Source organism: Bufo bufo, chromosome 5 (assembly GCF_905171765.1).
Source record: "Bufo bufo chromosome 5, aBufBuf1.1, whole genome shotgun sequence".
NCBI lineage: Eukaryota > Metazoa > Chordata > Amphibia > Anura > Bufonidae > Bufo > Bufo bufo.
In genome coordinates this window covers 508,536,128-508,558,701 of record NC_053393.1, presented here as the reverse complement: position 1 = coordinate 508,558,701, position 22,574 = coordinate 508,536,128, and the positions used below count along the sequence as shown (strand labels likewise).

Sequence of the window (22,574 nt, the reverse complement as noted above, 5' to 3'; positions counted from 1 at the left end):
ATGGTTTCCTCCTCTCTGCCCTGGAGACACCCGAGGAGTAATCCAATTATCTCTCAAGACAAAGGGAAATCACCAATACACATGTGGGGACAACAGAACAGAAATCACCTTTTTAACATACAATGTCACAACCCTTTTCAATACACAGACATTTAACATCCCAAAATGGCACGAATTAGACCAGGAGTTCAAGTTAGTTCAAGTCCTTTGTGAACAAATGAGGCCTGGCTGATGAGAGGGCCCATAATCCTGGGGCAAGAGGCCAGCAGCCAGGCCTCTCCAAAACCCAGTGGCGAGGTTGGTTTCGCCACACCTATAATTTCCACCTGTTGTCTATCCCATTTGCACAACAGCATGTGAAATTGATTGTGACTCAGTGTTGCTTCCTAAGTGGACAGTTTGATTTCACAGAAGTGTGATTGACTTGGAGTTACATTGTGTTGTTTAAGTGTTCCCTTTATTTTTTTGAGCAGTGTATAATAGAATTTTTTTCTGTCGCCGACAAGTTGAATTTTCAAAGCTTTGCTCATCTTTAATAAGCTTGTGACAAGATTTTGAAGTGCAGATCACAATTTAGCTGTTCAGTATGAAGATTCCTACTATACCTCTCCTAAACCTCAAGGTTTGTTTCGTATGTAAAAATATTGACAAATTCTCTTTGCAGAAGTTGTCCCATCTGGACAAAATCCTGTACACCTATACACATTAATGAGCGGAGGCCACTCCTGAGCTATAGCATAATTTCCAGACTGGTTGTCCACTACCATTTACCACAAAAAGGTGAAGCGGAAAGGGCCCAATACAGAAGAACTATCCGCGGTCGTAGGTGTTGATTTGGGTGACTTCTAACTGTCCCCAATGCTAGTATTCTGCAACCTCGTAGTATTAATTTACTGCCTCTCATTTACTGATATTACTTCTTTCTAGATTTGCATTTGTGAACACAGGTTTTGGCATTATGTGCTTATAGAACATACTTGCTTACATTAGTGAAGACAAATGATGAATCTCCTGACAAGTTGGAGAAACAGTTACTTCTATCATCAGATGCGTAATGATGCAGTTTATTGTCAGTCCCCATGGAAACTTCACAATTTTAGTTTGTGAACGTTTAATATAATGCAGCACAAACTCAATCAATGCACATAACCTTGGTGGGTGTTTTTAAAGGGCAACTTCTCTGCAAAACCCTATATTCCTTGCTATGTACAGTATATGATGGGTATCTGTGCCCTGTATATACAGGTTAAACTCGAAAAATTTGAATGTTGTGCAAAGTTCATTTATTTCAGAAATGCAACTTAAAAGGTGAAACTAACGTATGTGATAAACTGATTACATGCAAAGCGAGATATTTCAAGCCTTTATTTGTTAAAATTTTAATGAATATGGCTTACAGCTTATGAAACCCCAAAGTCACCATTTTGAGGTACGTACCCTTTGCTCAGGGGGTATGGAATAATTAGCTGACTAGAGTGTGACACTTTGAGCCTAGAATATTGAACCTTTTCAAAAAATTCTAATTTTAAGCTGCATTAATGCAATTCCTTTTAATTTGCATTACTGAAATAAGTGGACTTTTGCACGATATTCAAATTTTTCGAGTTTCACCTGTATGGCAATTTATATTATACAGTTTATGCATTGTTAGCCTGGAGTACCTTGGGCCCACCAGTGGATATGATTATTCGGTCTCTCCATTAATTTATACAGGGCATGCGCACATCCTCATTTAATGGTACACTATCATCAATTATTTTCTTATATATCAGCCTATATACTGTATGAATATTTTATGTAAATTTCTATTTCTTTTTTTTTGCAAAAAAACGGTGCTTGAATTTTGGATATCATTTTTGAAGTCACTCCATGTAGTCTACTTCCTGTCCTAACCTTTAACCATGTGGAAACCATATCTTTGAAGCTACCAAAATATAGTCCTTATACTGAAATTGCCTTCAAGGCCTATTTGTTAGTTAGATATGAGTGAAGTAGACTTTAGATGGCACTGTAATGACACCAATTGTGCACAAGTCCGCAAAACTCGACTTCACCTGTAGCAGTTACCTTTCCCAAGTCCTAACAGCGGCACTGGCCACTCAGATACCCCTAGGACTTACAGTAGGGCTAAATTACTCATCAACTGGACAGTTGCAAAATATATATATATATATATATATATATATACCAGAAGAAAATCCACAGCACTCCTTCAAGTAAAAAAATGTGCAATTTATTCACACATGTCAGCAAAGACAACGTTTCGGTCCTCTCACAGGGCCTTTCTCAAGTCAAGTGAACATAAAAAACTTGACTTGAGAAAGGCCCTGTGAGAGGACCGAAACGTTGTCTTTGCTGACATGTGTGAATAAATTGCACATTTTTTTACTTGAAGGAGTGCTGTGGATTTTCTTCTGGTATTGATCCCGTCCCATATCGAGGGACCACCGCGGGCACCCACACCATTACAGCAGCAGCTGCAGGAGTGCTGCCTGACCTTTTTCCATGAATATATATATATATATATATATATATATATATATATGAAGTATGTATCTACATTGGTAGAAAACAAGACACTAAAGCAAACTCATTGGTGGATGGCAGGAGCAAAATGGAGAGAGTCACAGAAGGAGGAGTTGATCCAGCAATAAAATGGATGGGAGATGTATTGTATACAGGTAAATAGCATTTGATTAACAGTGAACAGAAACTAAGCAATATTGAACCCGACCTTAGGATTAAAGTCACCAAAAGAGCTAAGACAGTACAAAAGCACAGCGACAAATAATTCCCAAACATAGTAAAAAGACCATGGAAGTACCGATCCCAGAATATATATAGTAGAAACACACTACACTAGAACAAGATACAATCCATTTATCAATGCTATTTTCTCCATGTACACCCATTCTTCGTCTGTGTCAGTCAATGATACATTATCACCTAGTTTCCCCATTAGCAATGGAACAAGACAGGGATGCCCACTTTCTCCCCTTCTTTTCGTCCTGGTGATGGAAACCTTATTACAATCCCTTAGACAAGATCCAGATATTAAGGGCCTGCAGGTTAGTGGCTATGATTTTAAACTAGCTGCATTTGCAGATGATCTTTTAATAATTACAACTAAGGCTACTTTCACACTAGCGTTTGACGGATCCGTTTGAAGGGCATTTCAAACGGATCCGTCAATAAACTGACTAAACGGAGCCAAACGGAAGCCATTCAGACGGATCCGTTTGTACGGATCCGTCTGTTTTACGGATCCGTTTGTCACGTTGGTTTCCGTTTTGTCATCCGTTTAGCTGATCCGTTTTGGAAGGAAAAGTATCTTTAGGTTCCATCTTCATGTATTCAGATCTATAGGGTTTTAATGCTCCTACATTTCTCCAGGGCTATCTTGTTGAAGTTCCAAAGCTGGTCCGGCTTTGATAATGGACCACACCTTTTGGACTCTCGTACATGACTACATGCACTTAAAGATGTATATTGTTCGTTAGCGGGCCATATGTCCCTGATCGTCATTGATCGTGCGTACAGGAGTACAGAGCATCATGATGCTGACCATGTTGTGCCGCAAACTGGGCTATTGTCCCGCACTCATATGATCTATTAGTGCAAGACTATATCCCCGCGGGCAGCTCAACTTGCACAGGATGATTGTACACTATGATGCTGTGTACTCTCGTGCGCACGATCAATGCCACTACGGGACATATGGCCCGCTCACGGACCGTATGTCTCTTGGGGCATACAGTCGTGTGCAAGAGGCCTTAAAGGGGTTTTCTCATCTCATACAATGGGGGCATACCACTTTAAGATATACCTACATTGTCTTATAGGTGCGGGTCCCACGGCTGGTACCCTCACATATATTGAGAACGAAGCCAAGAAAGTAGATGAGGTCGCACTGCGCTGCCGCCCTCCATTCACTTCTATGTGAGAGGCGGGGCCTAGCGCTTGGTGGTGGACATACCATGGGAAATGTGTCCTACAGCAACAGTGCTCCCCGCTCCGTTCTCGATATAGGTGCGGGTCCTACCAATGTTTACCCACACCTATCAGACAATGGGGACATATTCAAGTGAAATCCCCCCATTGTCTATGTGAATACCCCTTTAAAAACTGTATGTCCCTTGCGTGTCCCTTGTGGTAATCACACTGGTTATATTAGCGTCATCGGGAAATCATTAAACGTTAAATTCACAATTTATTAATGAATTCCTGATGCTCATGGACCGTGACTCCCACAAGGGCTCATATGAAAGGGCACAAGATTGAACAATGAACAAGCATTTGCTTGTTCATGTGCCAATCATAGGGTCTACGATCAATAAAGAGCCAAAAGATAGCTCAATATTGATGGTCAGGTTTTAATGGATCTTACGACATTGGCACTAATGCTGTTTTGATATAAAAACTACCAAGGGTGTTATAATAAACGCACAGTAGTGAGACTAGGGTAGTTTTAATTTCAACACAGCTATAGTGCCGAGGTTCCCTGTACAGGACAATAAAACACAGACACAGTGCAGTAAAGTATAAACATTTTTTTATTTTTTTACAGAAAATAAATAAAATAAATATAAACAAAAATTATATTTACAATTGTTCATAACGGTGAGGGGAGGTGGACTGTCGTGGGGTTGATGGTCTGGGGCTGGCAATGGTAGCCCCCCTGTCCTGGCGATCCACTGAGGTAAAACTACGGGCCACAGGAAAGGATGCAGGGCGTAATTGCGGGGTGTGGAGAAAGGAAGGGTCTGAGGAGGAGGAGGCCCGAGCATGTGTAGAGGTGGAGGGAGTTTGAAAAGAAGTAGGAGGAAAATACGGGGCAGGAGAAGAAAAAGAAGCAGAAGGAAACACATGCTCGGGGGGGTGGGAAGGGAAAGGTTGGCGGTACTGGCCACTCGTGTGGGATGGGGGGTAGGTGTGGGATGGGGGGTAGGTGTGGGATGGGGGTGGGGGTGGGGGTTGGGGACGGTGCATGATTTCCCATGACCCGTTCTCTAGCATGATCTTGTACTCATGCAACTGCTCGGGCGTCATTGAGTCCATCAAACTGATCATGCTTAGCCCATAATGGTAGTTTGGGCTGCGTTGAAACGCCGACTCCGCCCCCTCCCAGCGGCGAATCAAGTCAGCACCAAACTCCATCTGATGTTGGGCAAAACCTTCTAGAGCGTCGGAAACGACCTCTACAAGGTTTGCATAATCAGCTCGATTTGGCCTACCGGATCTCTGCCTGCTCACCAGGGCTCTCAAATTTTGACGAAAACCTAAGAGCCTCTGTTGAGCGGAGGGACCCGGTAGGGGACTCGGATTATCCTGAGCCGATGCATGAGGGACAGGAGGGCTGGCGCTGGCGATCCGTTCCGGTTCCGCCTCAGGAGGTTGGTCAGGCTCCCGAGTGCTGCAGGCACTTCTGTAGAAAAAAAAAAAATGAAAGTTAGGAATTGTTCTCTAAATAAAACATCCATGTTCTATGCCAGTGTTTCCCAACCAGTGTGCCTCCAGCTGTTGCAAAACTACAACTCCCAGCATGCCCGGACAGCCTTTGGCTGTGCGGGCATGCTGGGAGTTGTAGTTTTGCAACAGCTGGAGGCACACTGGTTGGGAAACACTGTTCTATGCTATGTCTACCGTATACCATAGGGGGCTGGCCAAAACAGGGAAGCTAAACGCTCTGCTGTCTCAGACAGCCCCTTAAATTCAGACGGAGAGAACAGTTGTCCATCTGACTGTGGGGGGCTGGCCAAAACAGGGAAGCCAAACGCCTCGCTGTCTCAGACAGCCCCTTAAATTCAGACGGAGAGAACAGTTGTCCATCTGACTGTGGGGGGCTGGCCAAAACAGGGAAGCCAAACGCCTCGCTGTCTCAGACAGCCCCTTAAATTCAGACGGAGAGAACAGTTGTCCATCTGACTGTGGGGGGCTGGCCAAAACAGGGAAGCCAAACGCCTCGCTGTCTCAGACAGCCCCTTAAATTCAGACGGAGAGAACAGTTGTCCATCTGACTGTGGGGGGCTGGCCAAAACAGGGAAGCCAAACGCCTCGCTGTCTCAGACAGCCCCTTAAATTCAGACGGAGAGAACAGTTGTCCATCTGACTGTGGGGGGCTGGCCAAAACAGGGGAGCCAAACGCTACCCTGTCTCAGACAGCCCCTCACAGTCAGACGGAGAGAACAGTTGTCCATCTGACTGTGGGGGGCTGGCCAAAACAGGAGAGCCAAACGCTACCCTGTCTCAGATAGCCCCTTACAGTCAGACGGAGAGAACAGTTGTCCATCTGACTGTGGGGGGGGCTGGCCAAAACAGGGGAGCCAAACGCTCCGCTGTCTCAGACAGCCCCTTTACAATTTATTTTTTGAACAGTTGTTATAAATATTTACCTTTTCGGTGCCATCGCCCTTCGTAGGAACCCCAGGGCCGCCGTATGGATGTAGGTGGCCCCTGAGGTTCCTCCGGAGCCACTCGGGGCCTGAACCTCCTTGTTGTAATCCCTCCTGAAGCGGTCCCGGATAGATCGCCAACGCGTTGTAACTAGTTTGACTATCGAAAAAAACAATAAAAACTAAAATCAGCATGATGAAGGAAAAGAACAATATTTTAAAGTATTAAAATACATATTGTTTTACTTACCATATTTCTCCTGAGCCGCCGCATCTAGATCCCCCTAGGTCTCAAAAACTGAAGCAGAGATGTCCCTCCAGAGCCGCTGGGTACGACGATGATCGGCGTGGTGGCGGTCGGAGTGGTCCCATAATGCTGGACGCGCCTCCACCAGTCGGATGAGGAGCAGGTTATCTATGCTCGGAACCCCGAACTCCTCATCTTCCCTGGTGGAGCCTACGGAACCCTGAAAAAAAGGAAATACAAAATTTAATGTAAATCCTAATACAAAATGCTAATTAAAACTACTTAATTCAATACTTACACGTCTACGACCACCACGCTCATTCCCGCGGACTCTGGAGGCGACTGGGGGATCCTCGCTGGCGGCTCTAGGTGCAGATTGCTAAAAACAAATATTTTTTTTTTTAAAAGACTGTACTTAAAAAAAAATATAAAATTACGATATCTATATATATATATATACTTACTTCTTGACAGCCCCGGTCCGGGCTTGGTCCACCTCCCCTGGACGCTGGCGATTCGGCAGGTGAGCTGGCCATTGCTGGAGAGCCCTCCGCAGATGATGATGATGAAATCTATAATAAGAGCACATACTGATTAATGCAAGGAATCAAACAGTAAAAACTCCAAGTGTTGATTTTATACTTACCGGCCACTGAATACGGCGGCGGCGCCTTCTGGGTGGGTCACTTCAGTCTATGGATGTCTTCTTTGATGACATCTGTATGCAACAGAATACCAGACAAAATGCAGATAACGTTAAAGGAACTTGTAGAGCACTATTTCCTCATATATCAACAATTTTTTTTTTTTTAATACTTACTTTTTAAAATATAGGTCTGGGCTTGCCCACCGCAGATAAATTTTTATTTTTTATTTTTTTGGGAACGACCCTAATAATAAAATGATACAAAAAAATGAATCCGACAGGAGCCATGATCCCCCCCCCCAACTGCCATAAACACCCCCAGAGACAGCAGCCCCCCACAATGACATCAGGCCCCCAGTTCCAAACAACCTTCCCACAATGCCCTCAGCCCCCCCAATGCCAGCAGCTCCCACAGTTCCAGCCACAAACACCGCCGCAATGTCAGAAGCACCGCACAGTTCCAGCCACAAACACCGCCGCAATGTCAGAAGCACCGCACAGTTCCAGCCACATACACCGCCGCAATGTCAGAAGCACCGCACAGTTCCAGCCACAAACACCGCCGCAATGTCAGAAGCACCGCACAGTTCCAGCCACATACACCGCCGCAATGTCAGAAGCACCGCACAGTTCCAGCCACAAACACTGCCGCAATGTCAGAAGCACCGCACAGTTCCAGCCACAAACACCGCCGCAATGTCAGAAGCACCGCACAGTTCCAGCCACAAACACCGCCGCAATGTCAGAAGCACCGCACAGTTCCAGCCACACACATCATACCATTGCCAGCAGACCCCCCCCAGTTCCAGCCACACAGGCCCCCCCCCCCAGTGCCAGAAGCCCCCCCATAAAGGCAGCCCACACCACCAGTGCCAGCGGCTCCCACAGTTCCAGACACACACCCCTTACCAAGTGCCAGCAGCCCCCCCACCATAGAAATAGAGAGATAGATAGATAGTAAAAAAAGAAAGATAGACAAACAGACAAAACTTCATACTTACCAGTCTCACCAAGTCGATAATCCAAAATGGCCGACGATGAGGGGGAGGGACAGGAAGTTACTGGGCATGCGCAGAGACGTGAACGTTTTCGAACGGATCCGTGTCAAAGCGGAGCCAGGACAGACGGATCCGTCTCCATTGACTTCCATTGTAAGTCTGAACGGATCCGCACGCCTCCGCACGGCCAGGCGGACATCAAAACGCTGCAAGCTGCGTTCGGGTGTCCGCCTGCTGAGCGGAACGGAGGCTGAACGCTGCCAGACTGATGCATTCTGAGCGGATCCTTATCCACTCAGAATGCATTGGGACAGTACGGATCCGTTCGGGGCCGCTCGTGAGCCCCTTCAAACGGAGCGCTCGAGCGGACACCCGAACGCTAGTGTGAAAGTAGCCTAACCCACTCAAATCTATACCTGTAATTTTGTCCAACCTCAATTATTTTGGCTCTTTGTCAAATTTTAAAGTTAATGCATCTAAATCCCAGATAATTCACATGGGCCTTTCCCCACACAGCCTCTCATCTCTCCAAAACAAATCTCCCTTTAATTGGCAAACCCAACATTTGACATATCTAGGAGTGAAAATATCCCCTTGTTTTGGAGAATTATTTAAACTCAACTACAAACCTCTCTTAGCATCTATGATTACCCAATTAGATTCTCTAAATTTTCCCTACTTGTCCTGGTTTGGGAGAAAAAATATCCTTATGTCCCTGGAAATACCTAGACTCACATATTTGATGCAAGTACTTCACATCGAAATCCCCAAATCCTATTTTTCCTCTCTTAACAAGAATATCCGTAAATTTATATGGCAGGGGAAAAAATCCCGTATCTCTTTCGAAACTTTAACCAAACCGAGGTCCAAGGGAGGTATCGGACTTCCTGACCCAGAGATATATATGAAGGCTATTCAACTCGCAAGAGTAGTAGATTGGATTAGTAACCCCCCCCCCCCCCCCATAAATTGTGGTTAGTACTAGAAAATGCTTTCCTACCTTCCCCTATTCGGGCCCTGGTTTTGGCCGACAGACCCCCCCCGGTCCTCAGCTCTATACCGAATCCCTTGATCCGGAACACCTTAAAGGTCTGGGGGTGGTTCTCGGCCAACATGGGGGCTTTGACCCTCCCTTCTCCTTTCATTTCTATAAAAGATGTGATCACCCTAGCTCCCAAAGAACTGAGAGATAGTTGTCCCCCCTCTCTTGAAAAACTAGAGGTGAAGGTTTCAAAACTGTTTAATGAAGACGGAGGTATCCTTTCGGATCAAGATATTTGTGACCTTTTTAAGGTTACTATCAAAAACCCTTTCATTTTAAGCTTTATCAGAAAGGAATCGCTCCTTATTGCCAAAAAAACCTCACCTGCCCAAGATCTTCTTTGGTTTGACAAGATGATTGGAGCTTCTCTATATCCCTCCAAAGTTATATCTAGTATTTATAAACAACTTAAATCTCCTCCCTCCTCTGTTAAACCTGCTGCGATTGGGCTCTGGGAAAAAGATTTGAAACGTAAATTGACTCCCTCTGAAATATCAAAGATTTGGATTATCCCGCATAAGATATCTAGATGTATTCTTATTCAAGAGAACAGCTACAAAATATTGATGCGCTGGTACAAAACCCCATATATGACCTGCCTCTATAATCCACACTACACCAATACCAGCTGGAGATGTTGTAAGGAGAAGGGCTCTTTTTTTCACATTTGGTGGTCTTGCGACCAAATCCAGCCATGGTGGTCTAAAATTGTCAAACTCAGCAATCAGATTTGCCAGACCTCCTTCCCTTGCACCCCTGAGATTTCATTACTCAGCCTTGGTATTGGAACAACCAAGTCCCGCAAATCAACACTTTTCTCTTTTATGATAGTGGCAGCCAGACTACTAATTCCTAAACTCTGGTTGTCATCTGATATGCCTAGTCTAGATCATTGGATTAATACACTTGACCAAATTTTTCGTCTAGAAGAGATTTCTCATTGGGAACAACGTACCAGACATATCTTTCTTCAGATTTGGGCCCCTTGGAGAGAATATAGAAAATTTACTTAGATGCCGTAAGTTAACCCATACTTTATAAACTCCAACTAAACATTAATTTAGTCCAGCTACATACTTATAGTACCTGACTCATAATTGTTTGCATATCAGTACCCCTCACCACAGAGATATAACTATAACGCATTTATGTAGATGTATCTTGAGTATTGCTCTACCTATCCTTTTAGGACCTTACTGGTCCCCTTCGTTGTTAACTTTATTTTCTTTTATGTACTTAACTGTTCTATTTTATTTTAACAAAGATTGTAATGTCTAATTATTTGGTCTAGTAAGATTGAACACCTTTGATCATCTGTACAATTTATCTGACCATTGTTATATATATAAGTAACAAGAAAAACAATAAAAATTGTCAATATAAAAAAAAAAAGAACAAGATACAATAATGGAACTACTGATCCCAGAATACCGAGCAATATGCAAAATATATGGAAGGGAATGCACCTAGCGGATGCTATACCTGACAACCAGAATGGAGTAAAGCTTAGATGTATAAATACTCAACAATCAGCAACTTCACCCTAATCAACCAGGCAAAGATAGGCAAAAACCAAACCCAGATTCAGAAGTACCTGCCCATACTACAATAGTAACTAGGTGAAATAGAAGCAAGAAGAAGGCCCTTGTTGCTGGTAACAGAGACATAATTTATGAATTGTCAGCCCAGTCTTGTTAAGGCTAGTTTCACACTAGCGCTAGAGATCTGGCAGGCTGTTCTGGCAGGGAACAGCCTGCTGGATCTCTGTGCATTCCAGCATTGCCGGAAGTTTGTACGTCTCTGTCCGGCCCCATTAACTATATTGTGGACCGGAGGAGCTCTGCTCGCATTCCAGCAAATATATTGAGAATTGAGCGGAAGAAAACCGCCATGCGCATCCTGATGGAGCAGCCAGCCGGATCTCTAGCGCTAGTGTGAAACGAGCCAAACTTGGGTAGTTTACTGCTTCACTAATTACATTTAATAGCATGTAAAGTTGAACAGAAAAGCTCCATCTATGATCTAACTAAAAGCTATTGAGCATTTTATTACTACACATACTTTTAGTATGAATATCATATGGCTGTATGCTATATTATATTCTGCTGTTAGTACAAGGTGTGGCTGAAATACTTTGGAAAACTTTGCAAATCCATAATTTTCTCTATATGATGCTATTTCACATTTTTATTACTTATGTTGAATTTCTCAGGCATAAAGAGAAGTTAATCAAATGAACGTATGTCTTTATTTTAAAGAGACCTTTAACTTTTATTACTAAATTATTACTAACTAATTTTTAGGAGCGCTTTCAATAAATTGAATCAATGGCATGAACAAAATGGCACAAGACTTTCTGCAATTTACAAATGTATAATCTCTCCTCACACCTGCTGCAGTCCCCACCAAATTTTCCAGTGTTGAACTCATGAAATGCACAAAGAAAAGAAAAGTTTGGAGAGAAAGCTAAGAGGGTTCTTTATTCAGAATAACAGTTTAAGAATCATTCTATAAGGAAACCAAACTTTGCTCAGTTTCATAAATAAGAAAAGCAAATTTTTATGTTTTCTGCCCATCCAGGGTAATTTCAAAAAGTCCAACTATACAATGAGTAAGCAAAGAAGTAAACTATGTAAAGCATCATTAAATTCAACACATTTCAGGACATATTCTGCAATATGTCAAAGAGATTATTTACCTGTTTACCTACCCATGGTGAAGATAGATATTTTCTAACTGAAGGAAATTGGTGCACATAACCCCAAGAGAACCCATATGAAAGGAGGGCATCGCACATCATGTTCTTCACATAATGCGAGTAACTAAGCAGAGTTTGGTTTCTAAACAGTTTGTTCATAGAATGATTATAAAATGATTGTTAAGGCTGGGTTCGCATTTACTATCAAAGGTTCCAGCGGCAGTTCTATTGCTGACACCAAGGGCGGACTGGCAACTTAAAGTGGCCCTAGAAAAAAACCTAAAACTCGCCCCAAGTTGTAGGTGAGTCTGTATTGACAGAAGACGGGGTAACACAACTAGGCAGGACACAGAAGTAGGTGGGGCCAGCAATACCACAGTACAGCACAAAATACCGCCACAGCAAAACCCAATACCACAGTGCAGCATAAAATACTGCCCTATCACTATCAGGATAGTGATACAGTTCAATTCAAGAGGGACCTGCAGCTGCTGGCCAAGTGCACATATACCTGGTGCTCATATCATTAATTAATGTTATGAGCATTTGATCTTTATGCAACTGACCAGCGTCTGTTAGGATGGCTCAGGTAGCCCCCTGGGCATCAGCCCACCGGGAAATTTCCCTGTAGGGTTTATGGCCAATCCGCCAATGGTTGACACAAATGTGACAGCATGATGGAACCCTGATGGACCCTATTGTGAGTCAGTGGGATCAGTTGGGCGCCATTGGAGTGACAGATTCGGCATTAATATCAAGGTTTCCAATAAAATAGTAGCCATGATAGCAATGTGAACGGAGCCTTGAACTCAATAAGGAACCCTCAAAGCTTGCTCTGATAAATGTTTAGTTTCTTCTTCCATTTTATTGTTTGCAGTAGTGGAATTTTGGGAGATTTGGGAGCCACCATAGCATTGCTTCTTGGTTAGTTGGACATTATACTGTGCTATGTCACTGTATACAATAATAAGGTGATGAAAAATATTTACAAACATAAAAAAATACTTAAAAGTAAAATGTGGAAGTAAGGTGCTGGCAGCAAATGGAAAGTTCATGTATGCTGCAAATTGTGCAATCACCAAAATCCACCACCAACCAATTTCTTTTCTGTACATGAACAGCCAGCCTTATTATTCTTTTTTTTTTACTGCAAATGCTGCAAAATTGTCCCCTCCCTTCCCCCTTTTTTTTTCTATAAACTAGTTCCACTTTTGCTACTGTTTATAATTAAACGCGTTATTGTATTTCAGTGCGTCAAAGCCATTGTGTTCCTAGAAGGGGACATATAATTGTGCCTCTTTTAATCACTGAAAAAACATGTATAATTAGGCAAGAGACCACATTTACCAGTTTGTTTGTAGCCGGACACCTTTAATTTCTCCTCTGTGATTTTCAATTGCTTGCAATTGGGCATTTCAGTGTATTGCAGTGCATCAATATACCAGTTTCATTCAACGCATTGTATTCATCAATATACCATACCGTGCAGTTTAAGCTAAACCATTATACTACATTAATATACCAGTTTAATTCAACACATTGTAATATGTCAATTTACTGTGCAGTTTTATTTAATGCACTGCATCACTGCAGTACAGCTGTACTGCATCAGTACACCAGTTTCAATGTACGCATTGTATTGCACCAAAACAAGCATGCAGTTTTAGTTAAAGGGTTTCTGTCACCAGATTTAACCAAAAATAGCAATTTAAATATTGTGGGTGACCACCTGGAACAAACAGAAGAAGTAATATGTGGTCAGAGTAAAACTTAACGTTTAATTAGAGCAATTAGAAAAATGGGTCCCGAGATAACAGATAACAACAAATTATATGTATATACACATTCGGAGCAACACGGCGGTATACCAAACGGATGCAAAAAGTGCCAATATCAGATAAATGATGCTCGGCGGCACCAATAAGTAACCGGTTGGTCCTACCACATAGATGAAACGCTCCAAAATCAGCAATTGTCCGGCCGGTGTTGATTGATGTGCACACCGTTGCTGGCGGCAATTAGCATGAAACAGGGTGGTTGGCAAAACTGGCTGGCCCTAGAATTACCCTAGGAACCTACGCTGGCCTATGTGACCGGATGACGGGGACCCGCCACCAGTCACCAACAGGAACCTCACCCTGGAATTGTGCGCCCTAGAAAGCCCTTGCTTACCTGGTCCCTACATGCACGTTTCGCTAGGAGAGATGAGTAACAAGCTCATCAGGGGTAACATGGGAGCTTGGGCTGGACCTGTGCAGGGTGCACTGACAATAATGTCAATAGTGCACTCTACACAGACACAAAATATCCCACGATCCAGATATGGATCCAAGTGGGCGAATTAGCTATAGGAGGAAAGGGGGGGGTCAAGATATAGAACCCTCTCCTAACAGCTCACTGAGACGCATGGACTGATGTAGCCTAGGTAGCGCTTGAGAGACGCTACCTTTTAAAGTGAAAGCCAGCTTCAAAATGAGGCTTGGCTAAAGACACACCCACCTCAGTCGGAGCGAGCGGTGGACGTCCGCGCATGCGCGGAACGAAGCTACGCACAGAGAGAGGAGGGCAGGGTAGCGGACGTAAGTGACTGGAGTGACGTCACCACGCCACATCTCGCAGATGCACGCGAGATGACGCGACGGTTGCCTAGCATGCGCGGACGTCCACCGCTCGCTCCGACTGAGGTGGGTGTGTCTTTAGCCAAGCCTCATTTTGAAGCTGGCTTTCACTTTAAAAGGTAGCGTCTCTCAAGCGCTACCTAGGCTACATCAGTCCATGCGTCTCAGTGAGCTGTTAGGAGAGGGTTCTATATCTTGACCCCCCCCTTTCCTCCTATAGCTAATTCGCCCACTTGGATCCATATCTGGATCGTGGGATATTTTGTGTCTGTGTAGAGTGCACTATTGACATTATTGTCAGTGCACCCTGCACAGGTCCAGCCCAAGCTCCCATGTTACCCCTGATGAGCTTGTTACTCATCTCTCCTAGCGAAACGTGCATGTAGGGACCAGGTAAGCAAGGGCTTTCTAGGGCGCACAATTCCAGGGTGAGGTTCCTGTTGGTGACTGGTGGCGGGTCCCCGTCATCCGGTCACATAGGCCAGCGTAGGTTCCTAGGGTAATTCTAGGGCCAGCCAGTTTTGCCAACCACCCTGTTTCATGCTAATTGCCGCCAGCAACGGTGTGCACATCAATCAACACCGGCCGGACAATTGCTGATTTTGGAGCGTTTCATCTATGTGGTAGGACCAACCGGTTACTTATTGGTGCCGCCGAGCATCATTTATCTGATATTGGCACTTTTTGCATCCGTTTGGTATACCGCCGTGTTGCTCCGAATGTGTATATACATATAATTTGTTGTTATCTGTTATCTCGGGACCCATTTTTCTAATTGCTCTAATTAAACGTTAAGTTTTACTCTGACCACATATTACTTCTTCCACCAGATTTAACCCTATTAAGCTAGCTGACATTAGCGATGTGCTAATGTCAGCTAAACCTAACTAGACTATTCCTACTTTTATCTATGCCCCCGTTACTCCAGAAATCTAACTTTTAGAATATGTTAAGTAGCCTCTAGGAGTGGGGAAGGGAGGGCATTGTTCCTGCTTCTAGAGGCTCCATTCTCCCACCTTTGTCGCCTCCCTCCAAGTCCTGATTGACAGGGCCAGGCAGCGCCCGCATCTGTCTGCCAGCCCTGTGCTCTGGTGAAATCTTGCACCGTTCAGTATTTGGCGCAGGCGCGGTGAGGAAGCTGGCAGTCTGCGAGCATCTTTCCCTCACCGTGCCTGTGCCGAATGCTGAACGGTGCGAGATTTCACCAGAGCACAGGGCTGGCAGACAGATACGGGCGCTGCCTGGCCCTGTCAATCAGGACTTGGAGGGAGGCGACAAAGGTGGGAGAATGGAGCCTCTAGAAGCAGGAACAAGTTAGATTTCTAGCTTAACGGGGGCATAGATAAAAGTAGGAATAGACTAGTTAGGTTTAGCTTACATTAGCACATCGCTAATGTCAGCTAGCTTAATAGGGTTAAATCTGGTGACAGAATCCCTTTAATGCATAATACTGAATTGCATCAATATACTGTGCTGTTTTATTTAACGCATTGTGCTACTTTAATATACCAGTTCCATTCACGCATTATGTTGCATTAATATACCAATGTAAATTGTCAATATCAGTGTACAGTGTGTCTTAATTGTCTGTAAATGACAGAATTACTGTCTGTAAATTGCAGGGGAAAAAAAACATTTGAAATTTTGTTACAGCTTAATAATCTATATACCAAACCTGTGGCTTTTCATTTATAGGCCTCATAATAAAATATCTGGTAAAAGACAGAGTAGAAAATGGAAGACCCTCATCATCCTAGAGTGAGATTGTGGGTGGCTGTATTAGTGCAAACAACAGTAACAGGACCAGCCATCTGGCCATTAGTAGGTTCTCCCTTGCTTCTGATAGGCGCCACATTAATATTGAGGATAACATTGTAGACTGGATGGCTTATTCTTGCTCTCAGTCACAACAGGATGATCTTAATGTCACCTCTGAGTCTAACTTTGTGCCTTGAAGCAAGGAGTCAGTGACTTCCTTCTGATCCTCTTCCTTGCAGCCCAAGAGAAGCCTTTCACTTGCATCATCTCTGCCTTCACGGCCCATACCTAGTGGGGCTCCTTCTGTTTTTTTTTTTTTTTTGGGGGGGGGGGGGGATTTATATATAGAGGCAACAAAACCCCAGAAGATACTCAAGATAGTCTTCCTGTTGATAACTTGTGTGGGAAGTGTCAGCATTTGGACGGCCATAAGGAAGAGGTTCAGGTGGAGGTGCAGACCCCATGCATAGCAGTATTGGTGGTGGTAGTATTAATAATGGCACTTGTAACCACGGTGGTGGCGGTAGGGGCAGTGGTAGCCATGGTGGCAGTGGCACTTGGGGCAAACAGAAGATGAAATCCTGAGTAGGACCAAGTAGCCCACAATGACAGTCTGATAAAAGTGGCATGGAGGGTGAAGATTATGATGATGATTGTGTGTTGGAGACAAAGAGGAGAAGGGTGGTGGCTGCGGTTGCATAATTGCCAGGTTTAGATCTACTTCTATTGTGGTCAGCTCAGGATCTGGTGATACTGCTGATAGATTAGGCATAGGCTCAAATTGTGCCAAACCTAGGCCAAGCTTTGCTGCCTCTAGTTCTGTGCAAGATTCTCCTGTATGGTGGCTTTTCTTCACACGAACTATAACTTTCCCTATATACTGTAGAAGAGCTTGTCCTTGTCTTCTGGCATTCACATAGCAAGCTTTTATTGCTCGCTGTCATACAGCACAATCACACATTGTAAGCGCTGGCCACGATGATCAGTAAGAAATAGCAGGGAGATGCACACATATTTAGGATACACATAGTAATATACTGCACATTTTGTGAGGGAGCAGGGAGTGCAGCAGCTGTCTTCACAGTCAGTACTGCACTGTACTGTACTAGGAAGACAGATATGCCTTAGCGTCAATTAGAGAGCTCTGCTAAGGGACATTTCTAGACAAGTTTTACCCTATAAATATACAACTTCACTATATAAAGAATATTAAAAAAAAGTTTCCTATCACTGTCCCTACATGACAGTTACACTTTAGGTTATCATTTTTGGATACTTGTTCAGAACAAGCCACTGATTCTTCTGACAACATTTGTGTTTGCATGAAGACGGGAAATTGTCTGCTTTTGCTCCTATAAATGAATAATTTTTGGAATGCTTTTGTTAATAACAAAACACAGTTTTTCCCCCGATAACACTGTGTGTGCTTAAACAACATCTTCCCCTAATAAGTAGCAATTTTTTAATTTTTTAATAAAAAAAAAGACAAATACAATAGCACATTGTGTTTTTAAACAGGCTGTTAATACAGTAAACCATGTGTTTACCTATACTTATATACGTCAGTGTCACTGACATTATTTTTTATTAATGTCATTGTGTTAAAGAGCTTAAAAGGGATGGAAGGGAGCTAAAATTAAAAAGAGTTAAAAAATAAAAAAGAGAGAAAAGCAGAGAAAAAATAGGAGACCTCAGAGTTTCATATACCAATTTTCAGGTCAAATTCAGGTAGAATAGATTCAGATGCAAATAAACATTTTTACTGATTTGGCAAATCGGACACAAAACTAATTTCAAGAAATTCTCTCATCTGTACAATAGATACATATAAATAGTGTCAGAAATGGTTACTTATACGTATGTATTCCCTCACCACATGTTAAAGACCACTGTCCATATGATCTATCATGGAGAATATGGATACTGTACCTTACATGGGAATTTCCAGCTCTCACTCTTGCAAACCTGAAACAGCAATGTGTTATCTGGGCACTCATTCATTTGAAGTGGGTACCATCAGATGCCAAAGTTTTACTACTGTAGTCACCTGAATCTTCCCCTGGACAATTGATGGGGGATTCAGCAGCCAGATCCATGGACATCAGTTGATATCCAGGCCAGCTGCTTTTTAAAAGTGGGTCATCCAATTTATTTAAGACAACTCTTTCAAAATTTTAATTTTCATTATATTAGATAAAGTACTATAAATATGCAAAGAAATGTTAATCTTATCCATGTTCCTGACAGACTGGTATAGGTATGACATTGGATTGAAATCTCTTAAGGAATGTTATTAATTTTAAGTGATCCTCAAAATTGTCCACAATAAAATTCTAAATTTAATTAGTAGATATTTTATATACAATTTACATGTTAGTGTCCCTTGAGGAGAGGATAACATGGTATTCTTATTTTCAGATTTGCTTTTGCTTTTACAGCTCAGATAATGTAATATAGCTTATAATAAACATATGATTTTTGCAATAACTAGTATTATAGAATTCTCCTACATTAAGATGAAAATTGTTGTGAAGTGATATTGCTTCTTGCTAAGGGAATCGATTCAGATTTAATTCTAATAAGACTGTACCCTTGTGGATAATTATGTTGTAATAATAATAATAATAATAATTTGTATCATTATTTATAATAAGATGTGCATTGCTATATTGTCTTTTTATAACTTCTTTTTAATTTTGATGTTTGATAGCAGTGCCATTTTAGGCTAATGCTAGATGACATCATTTAACCACCTGGAAATTGTAATGAAATCGCGGCATTATTATGACCACAATCAGACCTCAATCTTTCCCTGCAGCTATCATGGTTGCAGGAGGCCTTTTCTGAACATTCTGTTGGACTTTTGCAGTGATCACAAAATCAACGTAACCTTAATTGCCAAAGAGAAACATCGAAGTTGCATTCATTCTGGGATTTTAATGGCACTCATGCCAGGCAAGATCTACAGTGTAGACCTAGACTAAATGGTTGTGCAATCATATGTGATTGATAAATGGATCCTTCAATATTAGGCTCTGTTCACACTGTCCTCCAAGCCTCGTTTGGCAGCAAGAAGAGCACAACATGCAGTACTATTCTTGATGTCAGTGACAAATGCCACAGTGGAACCTTAATGATCCATTCCCTATTATAACTCACTGGGTTCAATGGAATACTGTTGGGATACATTATACAACAGGCCATAGTGTCCATTCATAACAGAGTTGCGTACATTGCCTAGCGAATGATGTCATTGGCTTGGGTTATCCCATAGGCAGTCACGGTGAGAACATTGCATCATGCTGTAATGTAGCCTTATCTTAAATGGACACTATAATTTATACAGCTGGATAGTTTTTAAGGTTCATATATTTTAATTTTGCAGGGGAGTACTCAAAGTGGATGTCAATCTTCAGAAAACAGACATCGATCAATGCTCAAATGATGGATGGTTTTCTGGCACTCACCGATGTCAACATAACAGCTCAAAGGTAAGAACAAACGTAAAGACATGTATGCTGCTTGTCAAGATCATCTTAAAAATTTAAACGGGTATTTCCTGATAAAGAAAGTATATGGCATCACTGCATGATCAATAGGGTCTGAATGTGGACCCAGAGAACGAAGAGGGAGAAGTCTCTTTGGCAGTTCCTTTGCCCTGAGTACAGTAAATCCCAGCCACCCTGTATTGTATTATAGGATGAGGCATTCTTCACTTTGAAGTCCCTGAGTGCAGGGAATTTTAACGCAGCACCATTTCCTTGTATAGGGTTGGATGGAAAAAACTGTGAAAGAGCCATAGTTCTTCATTCTGGATATTGGTAGGGGCAGATGGACTACCACTGATCATGAAATGTTCATATATATTAGCAATATTCCATCACTTCTAATGGTGCAAAAAATGCAATGATTCAGTGAGCAAAAGAATAGCAGGGCAGACAGCCCTCCCCTGTGTATTGTATATGCAGGCAGTGATAAATAAAAGCAATATCCATGGCAGGGGAGAGAAACAATGGGAACTGCAATCCTTCACATTGGTAATCCCACCCATAGAAAGCCCTAGTGTCATCAAAACATAGGTGCATCACAGATCTGGGCAAGATAACGAAAATTAAAAATAACTACTTTTGTGCTATGAAGGTGAGCATTCAGACATCATGCTATGTACGGTTATGTGTTTGTGTATTTTTTATAAGCATGGAAAACTCCTTTAACATTTATGGAAATTATATAAACGGAAGGAAAAGACCCCAAATATGCAAGTTACATGTGCTAAAAAAATTAAAATTTTTCATGTATACTAAAGGGTCTCTTGTATCTTCTTCTAATAGGTGTAAATAAGAGACTAGTTCACATGCCTCATACTATAATAAAATACAAAGCATAGTGTTCTGTCTGTGCTGAGACTTTTATGGGCATGGAATGGCTTTGATACATGTTGGTGGATTCAGTAAGCAAGATTTATCAGGCGATTTTTTTTTTTAAGTCAATCGTGCAGGAATCTCTGTTGCCATAATTTACATGCAATTTATCACATATCCCTTAATGTGTAATACATTTGGTGTGGTATTTTCTAGGCTCCCGATATTGATGACCTATCCTATGGATAAGTCATTAATATACGATCAGTGATGGTCCAAAACTCCACACCCCCACTGATCAGCTGTCCCCTGTAGCCCCGTGCCCTGAAACTAGCACTGTGAATTCTACAGGAAGCACAGCTCCATTCAAAGTGTAGTGGCCATGCTGAGTTACTGCAGCTCAGCTCCCACTGAATTTAAAGGGAGCTGACCTGCAATAACCAAGCATGGCCACTACACTTTGAATGGAGCTGTGCTTCCTGGTCCATTCAAGGTGCCAGTTGTAGCACCAGAGGCTGCAGGGAACAGCTGACTGGTGGGGGTGCGGGGTGTCAGACCCTCTCAGATCAGATATTAATGACCTTCCAGAAGATTGGTCATCAATATTAGTAGCATGAAAAACCTCTTTAAAAGGGTTCCTCTGGATAGGTCATTAGTATTTGACTGGTGGAGGTCCGACCTCTGAATCATTTGCTCTGATCAGTCCAAGTACTCCTCTGAATACTTAAAAAAAAGATTATCAACCAGGTCCATGCACATTTTTTACAGCAAAATGTGTTTTAAGATGGCCTGATAAGTGGCTCAGTGGTTGCCATTATTGCCTTATGTCACAGTTTTATTACGCTTGTATCAGAGTGGTGTCTATCTGTTGTTTACTTCTAAATGATCTAATTTTCACCAGCATTTTCCATACAAATAAACAGTAAGTCTAGTAATTTCCTATAAAATTCTCAATAGCGTATGTGAGCATGCTTGATTTAGGGAAGTGAGACACTAAGGCCCCTTTCACACTGGGCGAAACTGACTGCAATTGCATGCCTACTCGCATGGTTTTCCTGCAATGCACACGCGACGCATCCGTAGCAAATCTGGAACGCCCATGTGAAAGAGGCCTAAGGGGGTTATTTATCAAGCTGAAATACCCCTGAGGCTACATTCACACCAGCGTTTTTGCTGGATCCATCATGGATCAACAAAAACGCTTCTGTTCTGATAATACAACCGCCTGCATCTGTTATGAATGGATCCCGTTGCAATATATTTAAAATAGCTAAGAAGGATCCATCATGAACTCCATTGAAAGTCCATGGGGGACGGATCCGTTTTCTATCGTGTCAGAGAAAACAGATCCGTCCCCATTGACTTACATTGTGTGTCAAGATGGATCCTTCTTGCTCCCACCACGTCACGGACAGAAAAACGCTGCTTGCAGCGTTATTCCGTCTGCGATGGGGACGCAACCAAAGGAATGGAATGCATTCAGTTTTGTCCCAATTGACAATGGATGGGCACAAAACGGAAATATTTTCCCCCTCTATTGAGATCTTATGACTGATCTTAATAGCAGAAAGGGAAAGCGCAAGTGTGAAAGTAGCCTGAATTAGGCACAGATTATTAGTTGCGCCGTAATCTGCGACTTCTCCCTGCTCTCGCCAGGTCTCAAAAAGTGGGCGTGGTGAGAACGGGGAAGGGGACAGGCCGGGAGGCCCATCTCATTTACCATTTTCTAAGCCTGTTTTAGGCATACAAAATGGTCTAAATGTAGGACAGCAAGGAAGCTATCTTACATTTAGAAGCGGCGGTAGTCGGCGCCT

General features: G+C 42.7%; 1 protein-coding gene across 1 annotated transcript in view; it reads left to right on the top strand.

Annotated features, from left to right (window-relative positions):
• The window catches only part of GPR158 (G protein-coupled receptor 158), a 409,668-nt gene that overhangs the window by 62,140 nt on the left and 324,954 nt on the right, over positions 1-22,574 (top strand). Inside the window, exon 2 of the mRNA XM_040434051.1 lies at positions 19,785-19,890. Coding sequence (XP_040289985.1) covers positions 19,785-19,890 — 106 coding nt within the window. The remainder of the gene's footprint in view (positions 1-19,784; positions 19,891-22,574) is intronic.